At 52.5% G+C, this 20,822-nt stretch overlaps 1 protein-coding gene across 4 annotated transcripts in view; it reads right to left on the bottom strand.

Annotated features, from left to right (window-relative positions):
• Nucleotides 1–5,784: 5,784 nt before the first annotated feature.
• The window catches only part of PPP1R9A (protein phosphatase 1 regulatory subunit 9A), a 107,507-nt gene continuing 92,469 nt past the window's right edge, over nt 5,785–20,822 (bottom strand). For 2 of the 4 annotated variants that reach the window (XM_036759928.1, XM_036759929.1), the window contains exons 14-18: nt 16,380–16,578; nt 13,328–13,447; nt 13,147–13,170; nt 12,259–12,447; nt 5,785–10,422 (exon numbers count right to left, since the gene is read on the bottom strand). In XM_036759928.1, the coding sequence (XP_036615823.1) occupies nt 10,216–10,422; nt 12,259–12,447; nt 13,147–13,170; nt 13,328–13,447; nt 16,380–16,578 (739 nt within the window). In that variant the 3' untranslated portion in view covers nt 5,785–10,215. The remainder of the gene's footprint in view (nt 10,423–12,258; nt 12,448–13,146; nt 13,171–13,327; nt 13,448–16,379; nt 16,579–20,822) is intronic. The other 2 variants (XM_036759930.1, XM_036759932.1) reach the window with 2 other exon arrangements.

Raw genomic sequence — 20,822 nt, 5'->3', positions numbered from 1 at the left:
AGTCCAGCTTGGTGGTGCCTGACATGAGCTTGCTGATTGGCTGATGAGTCTGTCCAGGAGCCCAGGCCCCATCCACACCACAAGGGCATCTCTTCCTCAGCCTCCTTGGTCTCCAGCTTCTATTGAAGACAAACATTTTGGAAATTCCTCCTGCCCTTGATTTTCACTATCCTGCCCAAGGATTGGCTCGAGACAGAACCAGCTGCCGGCCTATCTGGAGGCATGCTGGCAGGGTGGGGGGAGACTGCTCTCCTCATGGGACTCTCCTACCTGCCCACTCCCAGCCCCAATAAACCCCATTCCCCACTAGACCAGGTATTATCCACTTTGCTGTGACTGAAAGCTGCTCCCTGGCTTTTTATGTGGGTATGGGAACAGGGCCCCAGGGTTATGCAATCCTGGGGGGTGGGGGAGCTAAACCTCCTCATTCACAAACAGGTGTGTGGCACACCTGAACATCTTGGGAATTGTTGTTGACCTGGGCCAGACACAAATCCCAAAGCCCCAGGAGGCTGAGCTCTTAAGATAAGGATGTTGTCCATCTCTAATGGGGCCTGAGTGGTGGTTCCTGGCCCAGCCAAGTACCCACGTAACAACCTGGCACCTGAGAAAATGGGCCAGTAACCAGCAGAGGCAGGTCCTGCCCATGCTGAGCAGAGCTGGAAGTGGCCCAGCTCTTCCCCAGCCTCCTGTCTTTGCCAAACACTAGCCCTTTCCTGCTAACAGATGATCTGAGAAACTCCAGACTTGAACTTCCTCCTCTTTGAGAGGACCCTGGGAATCTCTTGGACTGTCTGTTCTAACCCTCCCATTTTACAGCTTAGGATATAGAGGCCCAACCAGACAATCAGTGTACAGACAGGTTTAGAACCCAGGGCTCTTCCCACCATGCTGTGTGGCCTTGTACCGAGCCCTAACTCTTAGAAGGGGCTTTTCTACCCTGGAGTCTCCTCTTGCTGCTGGGGGTTCACTGGGAGAAACCAACACACCTGCCAAGGTGCTTTCACATCCAAGTGATGAGCTGAGTGCAGCTGGGGGAGCGGGTTCAGGCCCCAGTCAGAGGGAGTAGTTCCCTCGGTTCTATCAGGTCTGACATGTTTAATTTTGAGAACCACCCCTCCCTCCCTCAGAGAAGGAAATGGCAAACCCTCTAGTGTCTTTGCCAAGAAAACCCCATGGATAGTACTAAAATGATACCCAAAGAGGAGCCCCTCAGGTCAGAAGGTGTTCAGCACCCTCCTCAGGAAGAGCCGAGGAGAAGCACAAGTAGCTCCAGCACTAATGAAGTGTCTGCGCCAAAGCCGAAAGGAAGCTCAGCTGTGGATGTGTCTGGTGACAAAAGCAAAGTCCGGTGCTGCACAGATCAGTGGTGCATAGGAACCCGGAATGTAAGATCTCTGAACTGAGGTAAGCTGAATGGGGACAAACAAGACATGGAAAGATTAGACATCGACCGCTTGGCTGTCAGTGAAGTTAAATGGATGGGAATGGCTGAGTTTAATTCAGACAATCACTACATCTACTACTGTGGGCAAGAATCCCTTAGAAGAAATGGAGAAGCCCGCAGTCAATAAAAGGGTGAGAAAAGCAGCACCGGAGAATGATCTCAAAAATGATGGAATGAGGTCTGTTCAAATCCAAGGCAAACCATTCAACATCACAGTAACACAAGTCTATGCTCCAACCACTGATGCCAGAGCCAAAACCATCAGCTCCATGAAGACCTACAACATCCTCTAGAAATAACACCAAAAAAGTGTCACATTCATTATAGGGGATTGAAAGGCTAAAGTAGGAAATAAAAAGAAAATTGGAGTAAGAGGCAAGTCTGGCCTTGGAGCAAGGCAGAGACTAAGAGTTTTGTCAAGATAACTCACCAATCTTGCAAACACTCTTCTTCAAGCCAAAGACCATGGACATCACTAGATGGTCAATAAAGAAATTAGGCAGATTACATATTTGGCAGCCAAAGGTGGAGAAGCTCTATATGGTCAGTTAAAATGAGATCTGGAGCTGACTGTAGCTCAGATCATGAGCTTCTTCTTGTAAAATTTAGAGTTCAAGGAAGTAGGGGAAAACCCAGCAGATGATAAAGCTATGACCCAAATAACAACCCTTACGAATATGAAGCAGAGGGGATGAATAGATTTAAAGGGTTAGATCTGGTGGATGGAGTGCCTGAAGAACCATGGACAGAGGTTCTCAATCTTGTGCAGGAGGCAACCAAAAAAAAGAATTCCCAAGAAAAAGGAGAGCAAGAAAGCAAAACGGTTTCTGATGAGGCTTTACAAATGTCTAGGGAAAGAAGGAAAGGGAAAAGGAAAGATATAACCAGTGAATGCAGAATTCCAGAGAACAGCAAGGAGAGATAAGAGTTTTCTTAAATGAGCAATGCAAAGAAATAGAAGGAAACAATAGAATGGGAAAGACAAGAGATCTCTTCAAGAAAATTAAAGCTCCCAAGGGGACATTTCATACCAAAATGGGCAAATAAAAGACAAAAACCATAGGGATTTAACAGAAGCAGAAGAGCTCAAGAAGAGGTGGCAAGAATACAGAAGAACTACACAAGAAAGAGCTTAACACAGCCATGATGTGCTCACTGATCTAGAAGCTAGCTTCCTAAAGAATGAAGTCAAATGGGCCTTAGGAAGCACTGCTAACACAAGGCTGGCAGAGGTGATGGATCCAGCTGAACTATTTAAAATCTTCAAAGATAAGACTGTTTTGTTTTGTTTGTTCATTCCTTGGTCTTGCCTACATTGCCCTTTACTGTCCTTTGTCTTTTTTTTAAAGAAGTATTTTATTTTTTTCAATTACATGTAAAAACAATTTTAACATTCATTTAAAAAGTTCCAAATTTTCTCCTTCCTTCCCTTCCTCCCTTCCTTTCCCTCCTCCCCCTGCCCCTAAAAAGGTAGGCAATTTGATATAGGTTATATATGTGCAATCATGTAAAACATATTTCGATACTAATCATGTTCTGAGTGAAGAAATAGACCAAAAGGAAAAAAACCACCCAAAAAATAAAACAAAAATAGTATGCTTTGATCTGCATTCAAACTACATCAGTTCTTTCTTTGGATATGGATAGCATTTTCCATCATGAGTCCTGTGGAACTGTCTTTAATCATTGCATTGCTGAGAAGAGCTGTTATTCATCACACAATGTTGCTATTACTGTGCACAATGTTCTCTTGGTTCTGCTCACTTCACTCAGCATCAGTTCATATTGTCTTACCAGGTTTTTCTGAAATTTACCAGCTCATCATTTCTTATAGCACAGCATTCCATTACATTCCTATAACACCACTTGTTCAGTCATTCCCCAAATGATGCACATCCCCCCAATTTCCAATTATTTCCCCCCACCAAAAGTGCTACTATAAATATTTTTGTATAAATGGGTCCTTTTCCCTTTCCTTTGGTCCTTTAGGCTACAGACCTAGTAGTGGTACTGCTGAATCAAGGGGTATGCACAGTTTGATTGTCCTTTGGGCATAGTTGCAAATTGTTCTTCCTAATGGTTGGATCAGTTCCTAACTCCACCAACAATGCATCACCAACATCTTCTCCAACATTTGTAATTTTCCTTTTTTGTCATATTAGCCAACCTGATAGGTGTGAGATGGTACCTCAAAATTGTTTTAATTTTTTCTAATTAATAATGATTTAGAGCATTTTTTACATGGCCATAGATAGCTTTGAGTTCTTCTGAAAACTGCCTGTTCATATCCTTTGACCATTTATCAATTGGGGAATGACTTGTATTTTTATAAATTTGACTCAGTTCTCTATGTATCTATAAATCATGCTGTTAAAATGCTGCACTCAATATGCCAGCAAATTTAGAAAACTCATCAGTAGCCACTGGATTGGAAAAGATTGGAAAAGCTATGTCCCAATTCTAAAGAAGGGCAATGCCAAGGAATGTTCAAATTACCCAATTGGGCTCATTTCACACACCAGCAAGGTTATGCTTAAGATTTTGCAAGTTTGGCTTTAGCAATATATGAATTGAGTTTTACAAGAAGAACAGGTTGATTTTCAAAGAGGCAGAGGAACTAGAGACTAAATTGCCAACATTCACTGGACTATGGAGAAAGCAAGGGAGATGCAGAAAAATATCTACTTCTACTTCATTGAGTACACTAAAGGCTTTGACTGTGTGGATCACAACAAAAGGTGGCAAGTCCTCAAAGAGATGGGAGTACCAGAGCGCCTGACTTCTCTCTGGAGAAACCTGTATTTGGGCCAAGAAGCAACAGTTAGAACCAAACATGGAACAACTGATTTAAGATTGAGAAAGGAGTACAAGGCTGTGTATTGTCACTTTATTTAACTTACATGCAGAGTACATCATGGGAAATGCCAGGCTAGAAGAATCAAAAACTGGAATGAAGGTTGCTGGGAGAAATATCAACAATTTCAGACAGGAAGATGATGCCATTCTGACAGCAGAAAGTGAAGAGGTTAATTAAGAAGCCTCTTGATGTGGGTGAAAGAGTGCAAAATCTGGCTTGAAGCTTAACATAAAAAAATGAAGATCTTGGCAACTGGTCTCATCACTTCCTGGCACACAAAGGCGGAAGAAATGTTAGCGGTGTCAGATTTTATATTCTTGGGCTCCAAAATCATTAAAGATGGTGACTGCAGCCATGAAATTGAAATATGCTTGCTCCTTGGAAGGAAAGCTGTGGCAAATTTGGACAGGAGACTAGAAAGCAGAAACATCACCTGGCCAACAAAGACCCATATAGTCAAAGCTTTTTTTTTTTTTTTTTCCAGTGTCAACATGTGGCTGTGAGAGTTGGACTATAAGGAAAGCACAATCGATGCTTTCCAATGGTGGTGCTGGAGACTTTTGAGAGTCCCTTGGACAGCAAGGAGATCAACTCAGTCAATACTCAGATTAATTCCAGCTATTCACTGGATGATCAAATACTGAAGCTGAAGCTTAAATACTTTCACCACACAATGAGTAGATGGGACTCATTGCAAAAGACCCTGATGCCGGGAAAGTTTGAAGGCAAAAGGAGAAAAGGATGGCAGATGAGATGTAGGGGTAGCGTCATGGAAGCAATGAACATAAGCTTGGATAGACTTTGAGAGATAATGCAGGACAGAAGAGACAACGTTATGGTGCATGGGGTCATGAAGAGTCAGACATGACTAAATGATCGAACAAACCATCCTAGGCATGAGCCAGAAACAGCATTTATTTGCTTTAAAAATTTCCTGGAAGAGCTGGAAAGGGTGGACCTCTTCCTTTACTTCAGAAGTGGAGGGGCTAGAGGTGCAGAATTTCACCTAGTCTGTCATGGAGGGGCTAGTGAGAGGTGCCCCAGATGAGGGGTCTGAAGGCCTGGGTTGAGTTCCACACCACAGGCAAGTCAATTCTACATCCATCACACGGTGACAAGACAATTTGTCCTTCTGGCTCACTGCATGGGCTAGGCTCTGCAGCTCTGACGTGCTTGGGTAGAAAGGCTGGGCATTTCTCCCCCAATTTTAAAAGCACTTTAGGCAAACACAGCATATAGTCCCCACTTGCGGTGTCCAGATGGCAGTTACACAGCTACTGGTGGCCCCCTTGGTACCTCCATTTTTCTGGATACCACTGGTGGAGGCAGCAGTGTCTGAGAATCAGGAGGGGTTGAAGTTCACTTCCTGCCTACAGCCCCTATCTGGCTTGGAGGCCCATCATCCTGGGGCATGTGGGCTCTGCTCCTGAGGAACGGCCCTGCTGGGGCCCTGGATGAACCGAGGACAAAAACACCCTGGACAGATCTCAAGCCTGCTCTTTATTGCATTCATTCGTTGTGTGACAATAATACTCAAGGGCAGGTTTATTTACACCGGGAAATCACATGTCATCCCGGGAGCTTTCTCCATTGGTCAGAAAACCAACAGCTGGGCGCGGGATGGCTCACTCACTCGATGGAGGGCCAAGGATGAGGACGGGCCTGGACACTGCACGCGCGCCCTTCCATGCAAAGGAGCAGACATCGAGATGTACAAACTAAGAATTTTGGATAACATGCTATCCTTACATACTTGAAGTTACTTCAACACTTGATTTTCCTTCAATATGAGTCTAAAGAAAGATGAAAATAAAAATGACCTTTTTGTAAAACAGGGGGACAGTTCATCTTTTCTCTCTTTCTGAGCTGCCCAATGATCTGTTAGCAAAATGTGGCACTTGTCACTCCAAGGGATTGAATTGCCAGGGCACTGAAGAGTACAAAAGCAGTAGTTATGACATTAAATAGGGGATGGGGATGGGGGGCGTCACACAAAGCTGGGCACTGGGTTAGAGCTCCAGGTTCTGACCTCCAGTGAGTGCCTTGTGGCCCCTGCATCACCTTTTGTGGCCACGTGTCCCCTCACACTGAACTCTTCCACAGATCAACAGAAGACACAAGTGTGCAAATCAAAACATCCGAAAGACACACAATGGAAACAGTGCCTCCTCGAGCACCACCCCCATACACGCCCCACTCACATACCCATGAAGTTCGCCCACCAAACACACCACTCACATCCACATGAGCTCCACCCATCCATGAGCGGCACATGCCACACACATGTATACACACACACACCACACACTCACCTCCTTGCCAGCCAAGGGGACCTCGTCTCCCCACCACACTGCCTGCTACTGGAGGGAGGCCTGGCACTGAGCAGCCAAGAGGGACATCTCGAAGCAACATGGACAAAGCACACGGAGTTCTTGCCCACTGGGCAGCACGTATTTCTGAAGCCCTTTCCCCATTTGCCCAAATTCCCCATAAACCAGTTTTAATGAAAATGTGCAAGTGTTCAGAAGGTGCTGGAACGTTTCTTCTTTGAACGTTTCTGCTGAGACACTGGGGCCATCAGAGACGTCCTTGCAGCTGCCTTGCTTGGCTCAGGATGGACACAGGAACGTGCACCCATTGTGCATCCACATAACACTGTCTCAGCACCTGCCACGGTCACCACCTCCTCTGCCTCTCACTCCAGAGAGGGCCCCCCATCCCTGCAACTGTGCCCCCTCTATCCCCACCAAGATTAGCAGAAGATACTTTGTGTCGAGGCATCACTCTTGCTGTGTGCATTCCTGGAACAGTGTCCTGGTCACGTGGACCCTGTTACTGGGCTTGTTCTTCTGGGACCTTCATCCCCGAAGTGGGGCAGAGGCAGATGGAATTTAGACCAAGATGATTTCCTGAGACTGACTATGCGAGACCAAGGAGAAGATCCACTTGCCTCCACTCCTGGGCTGAGAGTGTGAAGACCCTGTAGTGTCTGGCAGCTGGGATGTCATCCTATACCCCCAGTCCCCCAACATTAACCTTCAGTGCCTCAGTGTGAGCCACAGCCTGTCCAGACACAGAGTGACTAGAGACCCTCAGCTTGGGAGACCATGGCTCCTGAGTGAACCCCTAGGGGAGCCTGCTTTCCTTTCTGTCACCACAAGCCCTATGAGGGATTCACAGGCAACAGAATGTGCCAAGGGCACACCACTTTGAGCTTTGAGTAAGCAATCAGGTAGATTCCCTTATCCCATTCCCAGTTCAATGTTTCTGATGTGCCACACTGACATTGTAAGTACTAACTGGCTCATGGGACAAGGATGGATTTCCAAGACTAGCCATCTGCTCCAGCCTCCTCACTGTGCAGAAGTGGAAACCATGTAATGATTCCCTCAAAGAAACATCAATCCAGCTAAGGACCAAGCATCCCTCACCTTGTACCCAGCCAGTGAGCCCCACATTGGCCATACTGCCTGGGGTGGTTTCCATGCTCAGTCACTCACTCTTGCCTTCCTGCTCTCTAGCTCTGAGGTGTCTCTTCAGACAAAGAAGAAATCTCACCAGTGTTTTGGGTAAAAGGGTCTCAAATCCTCCTGGGAAACAATGTGATGGGGTATGAGGTCTTCATGTGATACTTGGGGAATGGGGTTGATGGGGGCTGGATGTCAGCAGCCCCTTAAAGGGCTCCATCCCCATCCTGTATTCTTATGGCAGTGCTCTTGAGACTGGCAGAGAGGAAATGAAGGAACAGAACCAAACTCAGAAATGGGGCAGGGGGTGGCGGTGAGAGAAATGTCCCAACTCAACAGCAACCCGGAGAGGTGGCTGGGGCACTGGGCGTGGGGTCACTAAGACCAGAGCTCATATCCCAAACGCCCACTCGCTGATGCCCTGGGAGCCTCTGAAGGACCTGATGAGGCTTCCTTCTCTGAGGCGTTGGACTTGGTGGTCTCTATGGTTCCTCTTAACTCTACGTCTGTGATGCTGTACCCAAGAGGGGACTGAGATGCACTTCTCCACAGTGACAAATTCTTTTCTGATAAAACCTTTGAGCTTCCCCCCTCCTCAGGTCACTCCATACTCTTCCCATGCAAGCTGAGAAATCTCTGGAGTTTCCCATGACTCTGGGGGAGAGGCCTTCCTATGAAGAATGGGCCACCTGTACCCGGACAGGCTCCAGCCTCTACATTTTTTACTCTGGGCTGTAAATCACAGGGCACTGTCCTCCTGGTTCAGCTGTGGCTGACCCCCAACTGGTGCTGGGGAGACATCCTCAGGAGCCCAGCCGCCTCCCATTCTCTGCCTAGCCAGAGGCTGCTGGTCCTTGAACAGGCTTCCCAGGCAGCACCACAGGGACATCAGGCACCCACTTTGCTGCCAGTTCCTGCCCACTCCCACTACCAGACTAATGTGCCTGAAGACAAAGCAATGACTCTCACATGTCCCATTCCAGAGCTCAGGCATCACAGTGAAATAACCAGTTCAGCCCAGGTTCCTTTTCCTTACCTAAATAGGACTTGAAAGGGCCCAAGTGGTCCACCATTCCAGAGGCCATGTCCCCTCTTGAAGGACACGATCCTGGCCTGGTGCCCCCAGGCCCTAAGAGCAGTTTCAACCTCCGACCCCAAAGACAGTGGCAGACAAGACACACACACACATCCTGGGGCTCTGCCACCTCATCATCACTGCAGGAAGACCAGACACACCCCATCTCTGCCCAGCATGGAGCAGCCTCAGACCCCACACTGCCTAGAAGGACTTGCAGGGATGATAAGGCCAACCCCTTCCTCAATTCCAGCCCCCAATAAAGCAGCAAAGCAAGAATCCAGGACAGGTGAGGGCACAGGCCCGCAGGGGGCCTCTGGGAAGTTCCCAGAAAAGCCAGTCAGGTCCCCTTCTCAACGATCAGGGAGCATGCGGCGCAGCAGCCACAGACACAGCAAGCAGTGGTTATACAGCAAAAACCCTTCCCTACTTTTCCCAACATGTACATTTAGTTTCCCAGCCCCCCAGCCCCCTCCTTGCTCATGGACAACTGGAATGACAACGCAGCTCGAGGCCTCCAGAGCCAGCCCTACAAGGCTCAGCCTCTCTCTGCTCTTCTTTGCCCAGGGGCGACCCTCAGCATGTTGGCCAAGCAGCCCCTGCAGCCTCCCCAGGTTAGAGGAGGGGTCCTTAGTCTGCACCTCACACTGGGCACTTTCATGTCTCTCCAAAGCACTGGATTTGAAACACTTCCTAAGCCCAAACCCGTGGAAAATCTCCAGTAGAAAAGAAAGACAAGAAGTCCTCAGTCACGACCCAGCCAGGCTGCTCCTGGGTTGTCCTGACTCGTGATAAAAGAAATTTCCTGTTCAGTCTCTGTTGGGGATAAGGGAGTGTGGGGTGCCCGTCAGCACAGCTGACCAGCCAGTTGGGGAGAGGGGGGCACAGGAGGGGGGATCTTGGTGCCCAGGGCTGTCCAGGAAGCCTTGCTCCTTCCCCTCCCTGGAGACCACCCTGAGCCACCCACCATAGTCCCCAGCTCCTCTTTAAGGCTCTGGCTTCCTCTTGGGCTTGGAGGACAGCTGGAGAGGGTGACTCTCCCTTTCTGCAGCCAGAGAGGAGGCCAAGGATGCCAGCCCTGCCCAGGCCCTGCCTGGCTCTCTACCATGTCCTCAGGCGCTCCAGGCCAGGAGGGAAGCCTGGGAGAGTCCCTGACTGGAGCTTCCTCAGGGAGAAGAGCCCTCCCATACCCCCAGGGTCCTTTCTGTTTCTCTTCCACGTGAGGAGCTCCATGGTAACAACCCAAGGTGCTTTGGGATCCTCCCAGGGATGGAGATGAAGAGCACACACAGTTAGTTATTGCAGGAAGCCCCAGGCAGAGGGGGCCCCAGGTGGGTGACCCAGCCTGTGGCCCCAGCCCAGCCCAGGCTCACTGCTCACTGGTGCCTTCCGGAGGCTCTGGGGATGTGGGCTCAGCCCTTCGGGCTTTCCGCTGCTGTTGCTCCTTCCTCCGCAGCTTCTCCCGCTGCTTCTCCATTTTCTCCTGGGCTTTGCGGGCCTTCTCCAGGGCCGCCTTCATGTCCTTGAGCTGCTTCTTGATGAGAGCTCTGTCCTGGGACGAAGTCACCCCAAGGGCCTGGCAAAACGACAGAGAAGCAGTCTATCAGGGCCCTCACCCCCAATCCCTGAGGCAGCCCCTAAAGGCAGGCGGGTGGGCAGAAGAAGACCTGTTTCCTTTGCCTCCTATGAGGAGCTGGCCATAGCCACCTGAGCCGACTCCTCCGAGCTCTCAGGAGTTTGGGGCTCACCCCGATTAGCAATAAACAGCCAGCAACCCTAGAGGGCCCCAAGGTTTGCAAAGGACTCAACCCTCTCTCATCAGATCCTCGCAGCAGCCCTAGGAGGTGGGTGCTGCTATGGTCCCCACTGTGCAGGCGAGGAAGCTGGGGGGCAGGCAGAGGCATGTCTGTCCCGGCTCCCACTGCTGGTAAGGGGCTCCAAGCACTGCACTCTGTGCGCTCTGGCACCCCTAACGGCCCCAGCCAAAAGGCACTCCTGCTGGCAGCGGAGGAGACCAGAGGCTTGGTTAGCAGATAAGCAGGTACCTGCAGTCCTGATCACCAGCATCTGACTCCCACCTCCTCATCGTCCTCTGATTGGAGGTTGGAATCCCAACTCCTCCCAATGCCTTCCTTCCGTGCTGGCAATCAAAATGGGCTCTTAGCACTCAGTGCAACCAAGTGCCCTGGAAGAGTTTGGCCTTTGTTTCCTTGATTAGATTGGGAGTCCTTGGTGACCTCCTTGCCTTGGGGAGGGCCTAGTTTACACATGAGTTTAAGTGGCATGTCTGGGACATCAGAGGCTTTTAGACTACATGGGTTTAAGTCGCCTCTTTGTGACGACTTTAGGTCACATGGGTGAGTCACATGTATGACTCACTCTTGACCCTGAAAAAGATATAAAACCAGGGGTTGGCTTTCTCTTTTTCAGAGCTCTGACCCACAAGCAGTGGTGGCGTGCGTGACTCTGGGCCAGCCCTTGTTATGAGCTCCCGGGCTGAACTTGGATGTTGGTAACTGTGAATTATATTTGGTCTGTCTGTCGACTTTGTAATTTGTTTGTATTTGGTCTGTAATTCAGGGTGCTGGTTTTTTCCCCTGAACTAAGTAAATGATATTTGTATGCTGGATTAAAGTAAGCTTGTTAATCCCTTACCTTGCTTTTCTTAGTAAAGCAAATCAAAAGGACCTGAGCTTGCAGCATTCTGTGAGCTGGTTGTTGTTGATTTTACACCCTCACAGCAGCTGCTAGCCAGATTGTTGATACACCTTCAGAGAGGGCAGAGACTGGACAGTTCAGCCACCTTCCATTTACCTTGATCTCACCTCCAGCAATCCAACCACTCCCCTTTTCCACTTCCCTTCCCCATTAGATTGGGAGCTTCCTGAGGGCAAAGATGGCATCCCCAGCACTCAGCACAGTGCCTGGCATGCTTAATAAATGTTGATTGGACTCGGTGTCCCCACAATTTTGCTCCTGAAAATGAGCAGGGGCCATAGAGGCTAGGAAACAGGCATGTTTGAAGCATCTGTGGTCAGAAGGTCTGGTGCCCTGTGAGACCCAAATGCTCCCGTGGCTCCCCCGGCTCCCCCAGTCAGCTCCAACCCTGAAGACTGTCACAGAACAGGAGTGCAGGCCTCCACAGAAGGGGTGAGGGTGGGGGATACAAGGGGGAACAACAAGCTGCCTGGGTCCTAGGTAACATACCTAGGGGTCTCACTGAAATGAACAGGAGAAATGGAAACGGGAGGGAAGAGGCTCATGGGAAGATGCCCAGGACAGTGGGATGGCTTATCCTGGGTTTTCCCTGGTGTTGCCCAGGGCTGACAGGCGGGGGGATTCCATGGGAAGGATTTGCACCTTGTGACCTGTCCTGGTGGCCCTGGCCACTGGCCGCCCTCCCCCTCCTCACCTTGAGCTTACTGCCGTCCAGCTGCAGAAGCTGCTCTCCGCTGACACTCTGGGCATTAAACTCAGCCACATACTGCTCCATGTTTAGGCTCCGCAGCCATTGGGCTACCTGCTGCACACCCCATTCCCGGATGGCCCGGCTCTGGCCCTGGCCCTGGCTATGCTTGGGAGACTGCCCGTCATCGAGGATCTGGGAACAGGGCAAAGTGGTCAGAGAGCACAGGAGCCTGGGCTCCTGGACAGTAGAAGAGTGGTGCCTGGGGTGGACAGAAGAGGCTGCCCCCCTACCCTCACCATCTGCCTCCCTCTACACGAGACAGTCAGAGGGCCTGAGCTCTAAGTTCATGCACCTAGGACTTCTTCTGGAGCATCAAGGAGGGACTGTCCCAAAGTCTGAAGACAACAGCATGAAACCCCTAAATCTACTTAGGAAATGCTCCTCAATGGGTGACCAAAAGGGGAAAGAAAAGCAACCAAAGTGAAAAGAATGTTTGTGGGAAATGGGTCAGAACAAGACAGAGACCTGCATCAACAGGGGGCACACGAAGAGGAGGCTGGCAGGAGGAGAGAGAGGAGGCTGCCAGGAGCAGAGGTTGGGGAGCAGTAGGGGAAGGTGGAGGCAGAAAGTGCAGGCTGCCAGGAGCAGAGGTGGGGGGAGGTGGGATAAGCAATGAGGTACTCAGAAGAGTCAGTGGCCAGGAGGGCTAGTGCTGGGGACAGAGTGTGGAGGCCCAACAGGAGGATGGAGAAGATGGGTTTTGGAGCTGCTCAGACCCAACAAGATGAGACTCTACACAAGGATCTTCTTCCCAAAGGAAGGGCCTGACACTCTTTAATGAGGACAGGAAGTGGCCCCTCCTGCTCCAACCCCACAGCCCAGAGCTCTCACCTCATCATCGATCATATCCAGGCTCTGAGTGCGAGCATTTAGGGAAGGAAAGAAGAGCATTCAGAACAGGGTTCTCTGCAAACATGCCAGTTGGGGAGACCCCAGGAGGATTCTGTCTTCCAAGCCCACCCTCCTTCCTCCACCCTGCCCCAACCCACATCAGGAGCGAGGCCACACACACCTCATCTGACGACAGGGCCAAGGATCTCGAAAGGCCTGGAGCTTTGGGGTCAGGCCCAAGGCCGCTGAGGTCGGCAGAGCTTGTGCTGCTGGGGCTGAAATCGTCGGGGAGGGGAAAATTCTGCAGGAAATGAAGGAAAGGAAGAGTGAGGTGCTTGGGGTGACCGGGGAGGTCAGCAGCCCCTCAGGAGCCACCTTCCCAGTGTGCCCCAGGGGGCAGTCACCCCCTTTCCTGAGAGGTGCCTGGCCTGGCCTGAGGACTTGGGAGCACAGCTGCCCTGCGGGAGGTAGTGAGGTCTCATCCCTCAGCATGCTGCTCCTGGGGTCACATCCACTGCAAGATGGAGGTGCTGCACCTGCCCCAGAGCTGCCACCAAAGGGAATCAGGGTCAGCTGGCCCCAGCACAAAACGGGGGTGTCGTCAGTGGGGAAGCCCCATGGGCTGGGAGCCTGGCCAGGCCCTATCCTGGGGTGATTCCTCCTCCTGCAGGAAGCCCAGGGTGGGCTCTTGCCTGCTCTGGGCCAGTATGAACTTGGCCCCCTGGTGGGAGGCCCGGGAAGGGTTCTGCTGCCATTCAGAAATGGGCTTATCTGTCTTGTGAACCCCTAAGGATGAGCTGGGTATAAGCATCTGACCACAAACTCCATCCTTCACCCAAAGCACTCAGCTGCCCCAGCTCCAAGGTATCTTCAGCTCTTTGAGCTGAAGTCAAAGTAAAGGAGTCAAAGTAAAAGGCCCCAGGAAGAGATGTGGGGGAGGAAGGACCAGAGGCCACCTCCAGAGCCTTCCTGGCCCTCCACCCTTCAAGGACCTCTCTGGGGGATGACGCTTGGCCAGCTTCCTTGTTGGCACTGACCATCCTCCAGCTTAGCCCCCAGGGTTTGCCGGTGACTCTGAGCTGGCTCAGTGTCTTCCCTGGGATGCGTCCCCATATTGGCCTATCCACACACACAGTAAAGCGGTGTCAGCCTGGGTCCCCCTGGCAGCCTCACCTTGCACTCTGGGGCTACTGAAGCTGCCTAGACCCTCAAGACCCAAGCCCAAACTCGTCATCCCCCCTCAGACTTGCCTGCAGCCTACTTTTCATCCTTCTATGCTACCTACAAGCCCCTGGCTTTGTGCCCCTCCATCCCAGCTGGGACCCCAAGTCTTTTCACCCTCCCCCACCAGATTCCCTTCCCTGGGCATTCCCAGCACTGACCCCTGGGCTTCTGAGCACCTCTGCACCCCCAAGGGCATGTCTGAGGCTGTACTGAGCCTGCCCTGATTTCACCTGAAACAGATCAATGGCCTGCCCCTCTTGGCTGGGCCCTCCCCGCTAATGCTAAGAAGCCCAGTCTGAGTAGGTCAGCTCCTCAGCCTATCGGCTTGGGCTAAGCTCCCCAGCCCTCTGCCATAGCCACCCTCCTCTCCCACCTTCCCTTCAGCCCAGAGTCCTCTGGATGCCAGCTCTCTATCAACACCCTGACTCTCAGCCCTGGTCCCTGAAGGCAACCAACGTGGCAGGTCTCAGCCATCTTGAAAAATACTTCCCTTAACCTTTCCTCTTAATTCCCTCTTCTCATCCCCACTCTCTTCCTTTCTTCAGCACTAAGCTTCTTGAGGGTGTGGGCAACAGCCAAAGCCTGACGTTGTGGGGCTTCATCGCTGCGTCCTGCCCCTGCCTAGGCCCTCCCATGTGGCCAGGGTGCAGGCCAGGTCCCACTCGACCTCCAGTTTTTCATATTCTTGATGCTTCCCACTCCTTCCTCCCACATCTACCTTGGCACCACCTGTCTGGGCCTCCTCCTTGCTCACCTCTTACCACCTGTCAGCTGTCAGGCCTTGGGCATCTCACCTCGACAACACTCCCACATCTGTGACCCTAAAATGCCCACTGGGCTGGGCCTTTGTCTCCCCCTGCCTGGCCTAGGTGGTAGTAGCACCTTGAATCCTCAGACCCACCTGGCCCCTTAAGGAACTGCTTCTGAATGAGCTTCGGTCTCTTGCCTGGCACGCAATGCCCTCTACAGCCAGCATTTCACCAGCTTTTGTGTCTTCCCTCATCTCTCTCTCCTGTTCCAGCCCAACGGAATAGGGCACAGACCCTGAATTGGGCCTCACTCTCAAGCCTCGCTACCTCCCCTCCCCAACCCAGGCCCCAGGAGCCAAGGGCTGGGACTCGGGGTGGGTGTGGTTGCTGCAGGCTTCTTATTTGGATTCCACACCTGTCCAGGTCTTTCTCTAACACTCTGATGCCTCTCCCTGAGGGGCCAGGGTTCCATGAAAGTGTGAGAATCCACTAGGTGGTAAAGGTCTGAGGAAGGGGTAGAGATGAAGGGTCAAATAGTTCCCTGAACAGAGGCTACACAGTCCTTACATGTCACATCACTTTTCTCTGTACAAATGACTTCGGAGAGTCCCCGTTTTGCCTCCTTCCCCCAGGCCTCTGCCCCCTTCTCCCAGGTGTCGTCAGAGCAGAGGCAGGGGACCCTCCCCAGAGGATGGGGAAGCAGCTGCAGGCTGGGAGGCTGGCACTTAAGAGAGATACCCAGGGGAGCCTACTATGTGCCAGGCCCTGCACAAAGCTGGAGGGGAGGTGATCCACATTGTTTTCCTGAGGGTGACAGTGGTCCAATGTGTGAAAAGCCCAGCGGCCTGAGGAGAAGAGGTGCCACAGGGCAGGACAGTGTGAGGACTAGAGAGGAAGGGGAGGAGGGGGAGGGGGAGTGGAAGGGGAGAGGGAGGGAAGGGGGAGTGGAAGTGAGAGGAGGGCAAGTGAGAGGTGAGGGGAAGGGGAATGGGAAGGGAGGAAAGGGGAGCAGGAGGGAAGGGAGAGGAAAGAGGGAGGGGTAGTGAGAGGGAAGGGGAAGGGAAGTGGGAGGGGAGGGAAGGAAGGGGAGAAGGAGAGAAGGGGGAAAGGGAGTAGAAGGGAAGGAAAGTGAGAAGGGGGGAGAAGAGGAGGCCTTTTCCACACCACCAGTCCTGGGCATCACCAACCAGGGCAGCCACACCAAGGTGAAAAGGAGAAGGTGGGATTCTAGTCTGGCTTTTTGGTGCCCAGGTTTTCTACCTTGGACCCTTTTTTATGTGAGCTGGGCTGCCCAGGAGGAGGCTCAGGGGCAATGGCAGGTGCTGGCCGGTTTCGGGAGCCGTGGGGTCCTTTTCTGCGGACACTAAACCATGGGAAGGGAGCATGAGTCGGCCGAGCAGGCGGCTGCACTCCGGGAGGTGGCTCAGGCTCCACATTCTGCAGCCTGTCTTTGAAGACCCTGTTTGTGAAAAAAAGCAGGTTAGGTCCTGCGGGGAGGAGGGCAGGCAGTCAGGGAGGGGTCCCTGCACATCTGGCCTCTCCACACGGCCTTGTCCTTCACCCCTCCCAGCCCAGAGCCAGCGTGGCCTGTGTTAGGGCTGAGCCTCTCAGTCTGATCTCAGCTCTGCAGTCGTGGGACACAGCCATGGCCCTGCTGGGTGATGCTGCAGCCACAGGCCGCCCAGCCTCCACACTGCAACGTGGGCAGAACACGGGGTTATGGATGGAAAACCAGACGAGTAGCGGAGCCAGGGCCCAGGGCAGGACTGCTACCCAAGGGCCGGCCTCCTCGTGGCGTCATCCTTGGGGGCGGAGTGGTGAGTAGGCCTCTTTGCTGTTCTCAGCCTTCAGACCCTCAGCAGGTACAGTCAGTAAAACGAAGCCCTTTCTGAGCGGAGAGGCTCAGGGAGGTGCCGACACCATGGCCCTGAGACGGCGCTCTTCCAGAGCTCCCCAGGGTTTTCTCCCATGACCTAAAGCTTTCTTTTGTCATTGTTACTTTGGGGTAGGAAGGTGATTCGCACTGATATGGTGCCTGCTGCATGCCAGGCACAGGGCTAAGCTCTTTTCCAAATACTGTCCCATTGGATCCTCCTGCAAAGTAAGGGCTGCTACTATCATCCCTATGTTGTCATCAAGGAAAGGGAGGCCCAGAGGACAAGTGCCTTGTCCAGAGCCACGTAGCTCCCAAGCATCTGAGGCTGCTTCCTGACACTCCCCAGTGCTTAGGCACTGCACCAACTAGACAGGTTGTTATCAGGGCAGATACATGTAGTCCACTAAAACTCCCAGATCTTTTTCAGATAAACTAGTTGGCTAATCTCTGTCATCTGAACCTTATAAAAGTGTGGAGCTTTATGCTTATCCCTGTTCAAGTCCATCCTAACTGATTTGATTTGCCCCTGGGATCCAGCACATAAGGTTCCTTCACAGCTCTGTGGTATCCAAAAGCCTGGCGGGCTTGCGCCTCCAAGGAGTGGGGCAGGGACAGGGTGCTTCGACCCAAGCCATTGATAAGGTTAAAAAATGCCAGTGGGCCAAGAATGGATTCGTAGGGCTCCAATCAGTCAACAGCTAGTAAAAGCTTACAACATGCCAGGGGCTGTTCGCAGGCAGGGGAAAAAACGGAGTCTACAACCAGACACCAAGAAGACGCCAGCATACAGAGTCAGAATCAGATGAGTTCGATGGGACTGTGGGCCCATGCCTCACCACATCTGGCTCATGAGCACAGGACCCCAGAACGTGGTGGACGCTCTACCAAAGTCCATCCATGCACGCTAAGTAAGGGTGTGCTACGTACCAGTCCCTGCCAAGGGACGACCCCTACGGGCCCAAACGGAAAATAATCCCTACAGGAGGACAATCCCACCTACATCCACACTGGCAGATGACGGGCAGGACCTTTGCTGCGAGGTCTGGCTACATGTGTTCCCGTTCCAAGTGCTCACAAAGCAGTCCTCTGATGAAGCCCTCTCCATTAGGCCAGGATGGAGGGTAAGTTCACTGGTCATCGCTTGGACTCTGCCCTCCCCTTCTAGAAATCAGGATGACATCTAGTGTCCTCACTTGTTTTCCAAGGCCTTAAAAGATGTCACCCAAAGCAACCCTGATCATCGTGCGCTCCAACAGCCAATCAGGCCATGCATCCAGGCCTGAGAAGCCCAGGATGCTTCTGGCTGCTCCTCACCTATGCCTACATTACTCACCCCAGTGCCAAGGTCTCTGTCATTGAAAACAGCAGAAGCACCCTCTGCCTTCTGCTGTTCTTAAGTTTGCCCCCAGAGAGCTTCCAGTCCACCTCAAGTGTCCCTCTAGCCTCCAACATGCCTAAGGACCCAGGATCTTCATTCCTTCCCTGCTTTAGACCTGTCCTTTCAGGCTCTGCCCCTTCCTTGGGGACCTGCCTTTCCTTACTATTCAGGCTCACAATCATCTCTGCCAGCCTGCCACACCTTCCTCCAGGGCTCAGAACCCGCCTCTCCCCTTTCTGAATTCTCTGCAACATCCCCTCATCTGGGGGTGCCTCTGACTTCTCTCACTTTTGCCTCTCAGGCCTGTTTTCTCACAGCCTGGTCCTCTGACTCCAGGCTCCGTATTTATGCCTTTAACTGACTTTTACCACTCAGAATGCCCTGCCATGGCGGGGAGGGGGTTCCCTTCCCACCTTCCCCATACCTCGCCTCCCATCAGCTTCCTCTCCTGTTAAACCAAAACCCACAAGGCTTAGTGTGTGTTTTGGGTCTTTTTTTTCTGGGGGGGAGGGGGCAATCAGGGTGAAGTGACTTGACCAGGGTTACACACCTAATAAGTATCTGAGGCCAGATTTGAACTCAGGTCCTCCTGACTCCAGGGCTGGGGCTATATCCATGGTACCACCACCCAGCCACCTCTTCTCTCCTTTGGGGTCTGGAGGGTCAAAACATAGGATTCCATTCAGGCAGAGAACTCTCTCATCTTGCAGGGCCCCTGTCCAAGGTTACCCCCACAGAAGCTCCAGTGCCCCGAGAGTGGCCTGGATCACATCTGCCTGGGGTCCAAGTGCACTCTGCCAGGCCCCAGGCACAAGCAGACTGGACCCCAGGGGCTACATCTTGATGTGACTCTGTCACCACACCGGGTGAGAACACGAGGCTGGGAGTCACAAGACCCGAGTTCAAATTCCTCATCAGAGACTTACAGAACTGTGTTACCCTTCCCCCAAGTTCAGCTCCCTCTGTAAAAGAAGCCCTAGCACCAGGGTTGTGGGGAGGGTCCGATGGGATGATGTCACCAGCTCCTGAAGCTGAGGTAAGCAGGACACAGGCAGGGCTCTCCCCCATGCTGGGTGTATCCCTAGAGCAGGGGAGTCCAGAACTGGAAGCTGAGACTGGATGTCTGCCAGGCCTGTGTGAAAACACCTTGGCCCCAGGTTCCACGTGGCTCAGGGTGGCCTTCATCCTCAGGGTCATGACAGGGCGGGAGCAGACGTGGAAGGAAGGCCATAGACAGGGCCACACAGACATGCCCAAGTGATGGTCAAGGCACAAAGAGGAAAAAGGGGTGCTGTGCCCCACCCTGCCCCACATTCCTTTGTCCTAGCGACACTCCGGCCACTGCATTCACTGGAGCTGGTGGAACAAGGGACATGATGCTGCTGTGCCCTCATTCCCACCCGCTACCTGCTGCAGAGAGCCTGCTGGCTTCTAGCGCCTCCTTCTTGATGGTATATCTCTCACTAAGTCGCCTTTGAAAGGAGGCTCTGACCCAGCTCAGTCACAGAAGGGGTCCAGGCCTTGGGTCTTCCTGACTTCTGGGAAGCTCTTGCTGCTGACCCCAACTGCATTTAGGGCCTGCCCCAAGGGGGACTGTGTTCAGCTGGGGCCCTGTCAGCTCCTCCCATCACTGGTGGTGGAGGGCGAGTGAGCCCAGGACAAGCACCTCTCACCCCTAGATCAGGGCTCATGCCTGCCAGGTCGCAGAGAGCTTTTCCTCAGTCTGACGTGTCAGAGAAAGATGAAGGACAGGAAGATATGGGACTGTGGAGCCCAGACGACACAGGGCGATGTTTCCAAAGGGCCTGTCTAAGGGCCCAGAGACCCCCTCAATGCAGTGCCCAAGCACACACCTCTTGTTTCCCCTCACTAGGCCGAGCAGGTTCCCTCAGGCTTTCCGAGAAGAGTCTGACTCCAAGGTGACTAAAACATCGTGTTCTGAGGCAGCCCCAGACCATGTGTGTGCATGGCCCAAGGTATGTTCATGATGTCAGTAGAAGACTCAGGCTGGGCCTTGTCACAATCGAGCTGGGAGGGGCAGCTCCTTTCCAAAGCCTGGATCACCCTCTGGGCCCTGGGGGCTATTTTGGCACAGTCCAGCCTAGGATCTGTGCCAGGACTGAGCCAACACCAATGAGAGAAGCATGCAGATGAGCAGAGGCCTGGCCTCGTCCCTGGAAACAGCGCCTTGGCATCTACCTGGAGGCTGGGCCTGCCCACTCACCAAGCTTGTGCTCAAATGCCCACCCTCCACATCTTGCTGACCACGCATGACCTCGGTCTGGGATCCCTGCAGCCTCCAGCTAGGCCTGCCCTGCCTGAGACACCTTCTCCTCAGCCTTGTTCTGGCTCCCCAAGAGCCTCCCAGGGCCAGCCTCTTAAGGCAAGGCCTGGCCCAGGCCTATCTCCTCCTCCCACCCTGCGCAGGGAGGTCTTGGCCTCCTGACCC

This window comes from Trichosurus vulpecula, chromosome 5, assembly GCF_011100635.1.
Source record: "Trichosurus vulpecula isolate mTriVul1 chromosome 5, mTriVul1.pri, whole genome shotgun sequence".
In the NCBI taxonomy this organism is placed as follows: Eukaryota; Metazoa; Chordata; class Mammalia; order Diprotodontia; family Phalangeridae; genus Trichosurus; species Trichosurus vulpecula.
This window is presented reverse-complemented; position numbering and strand designations above follow the sequence as displayed.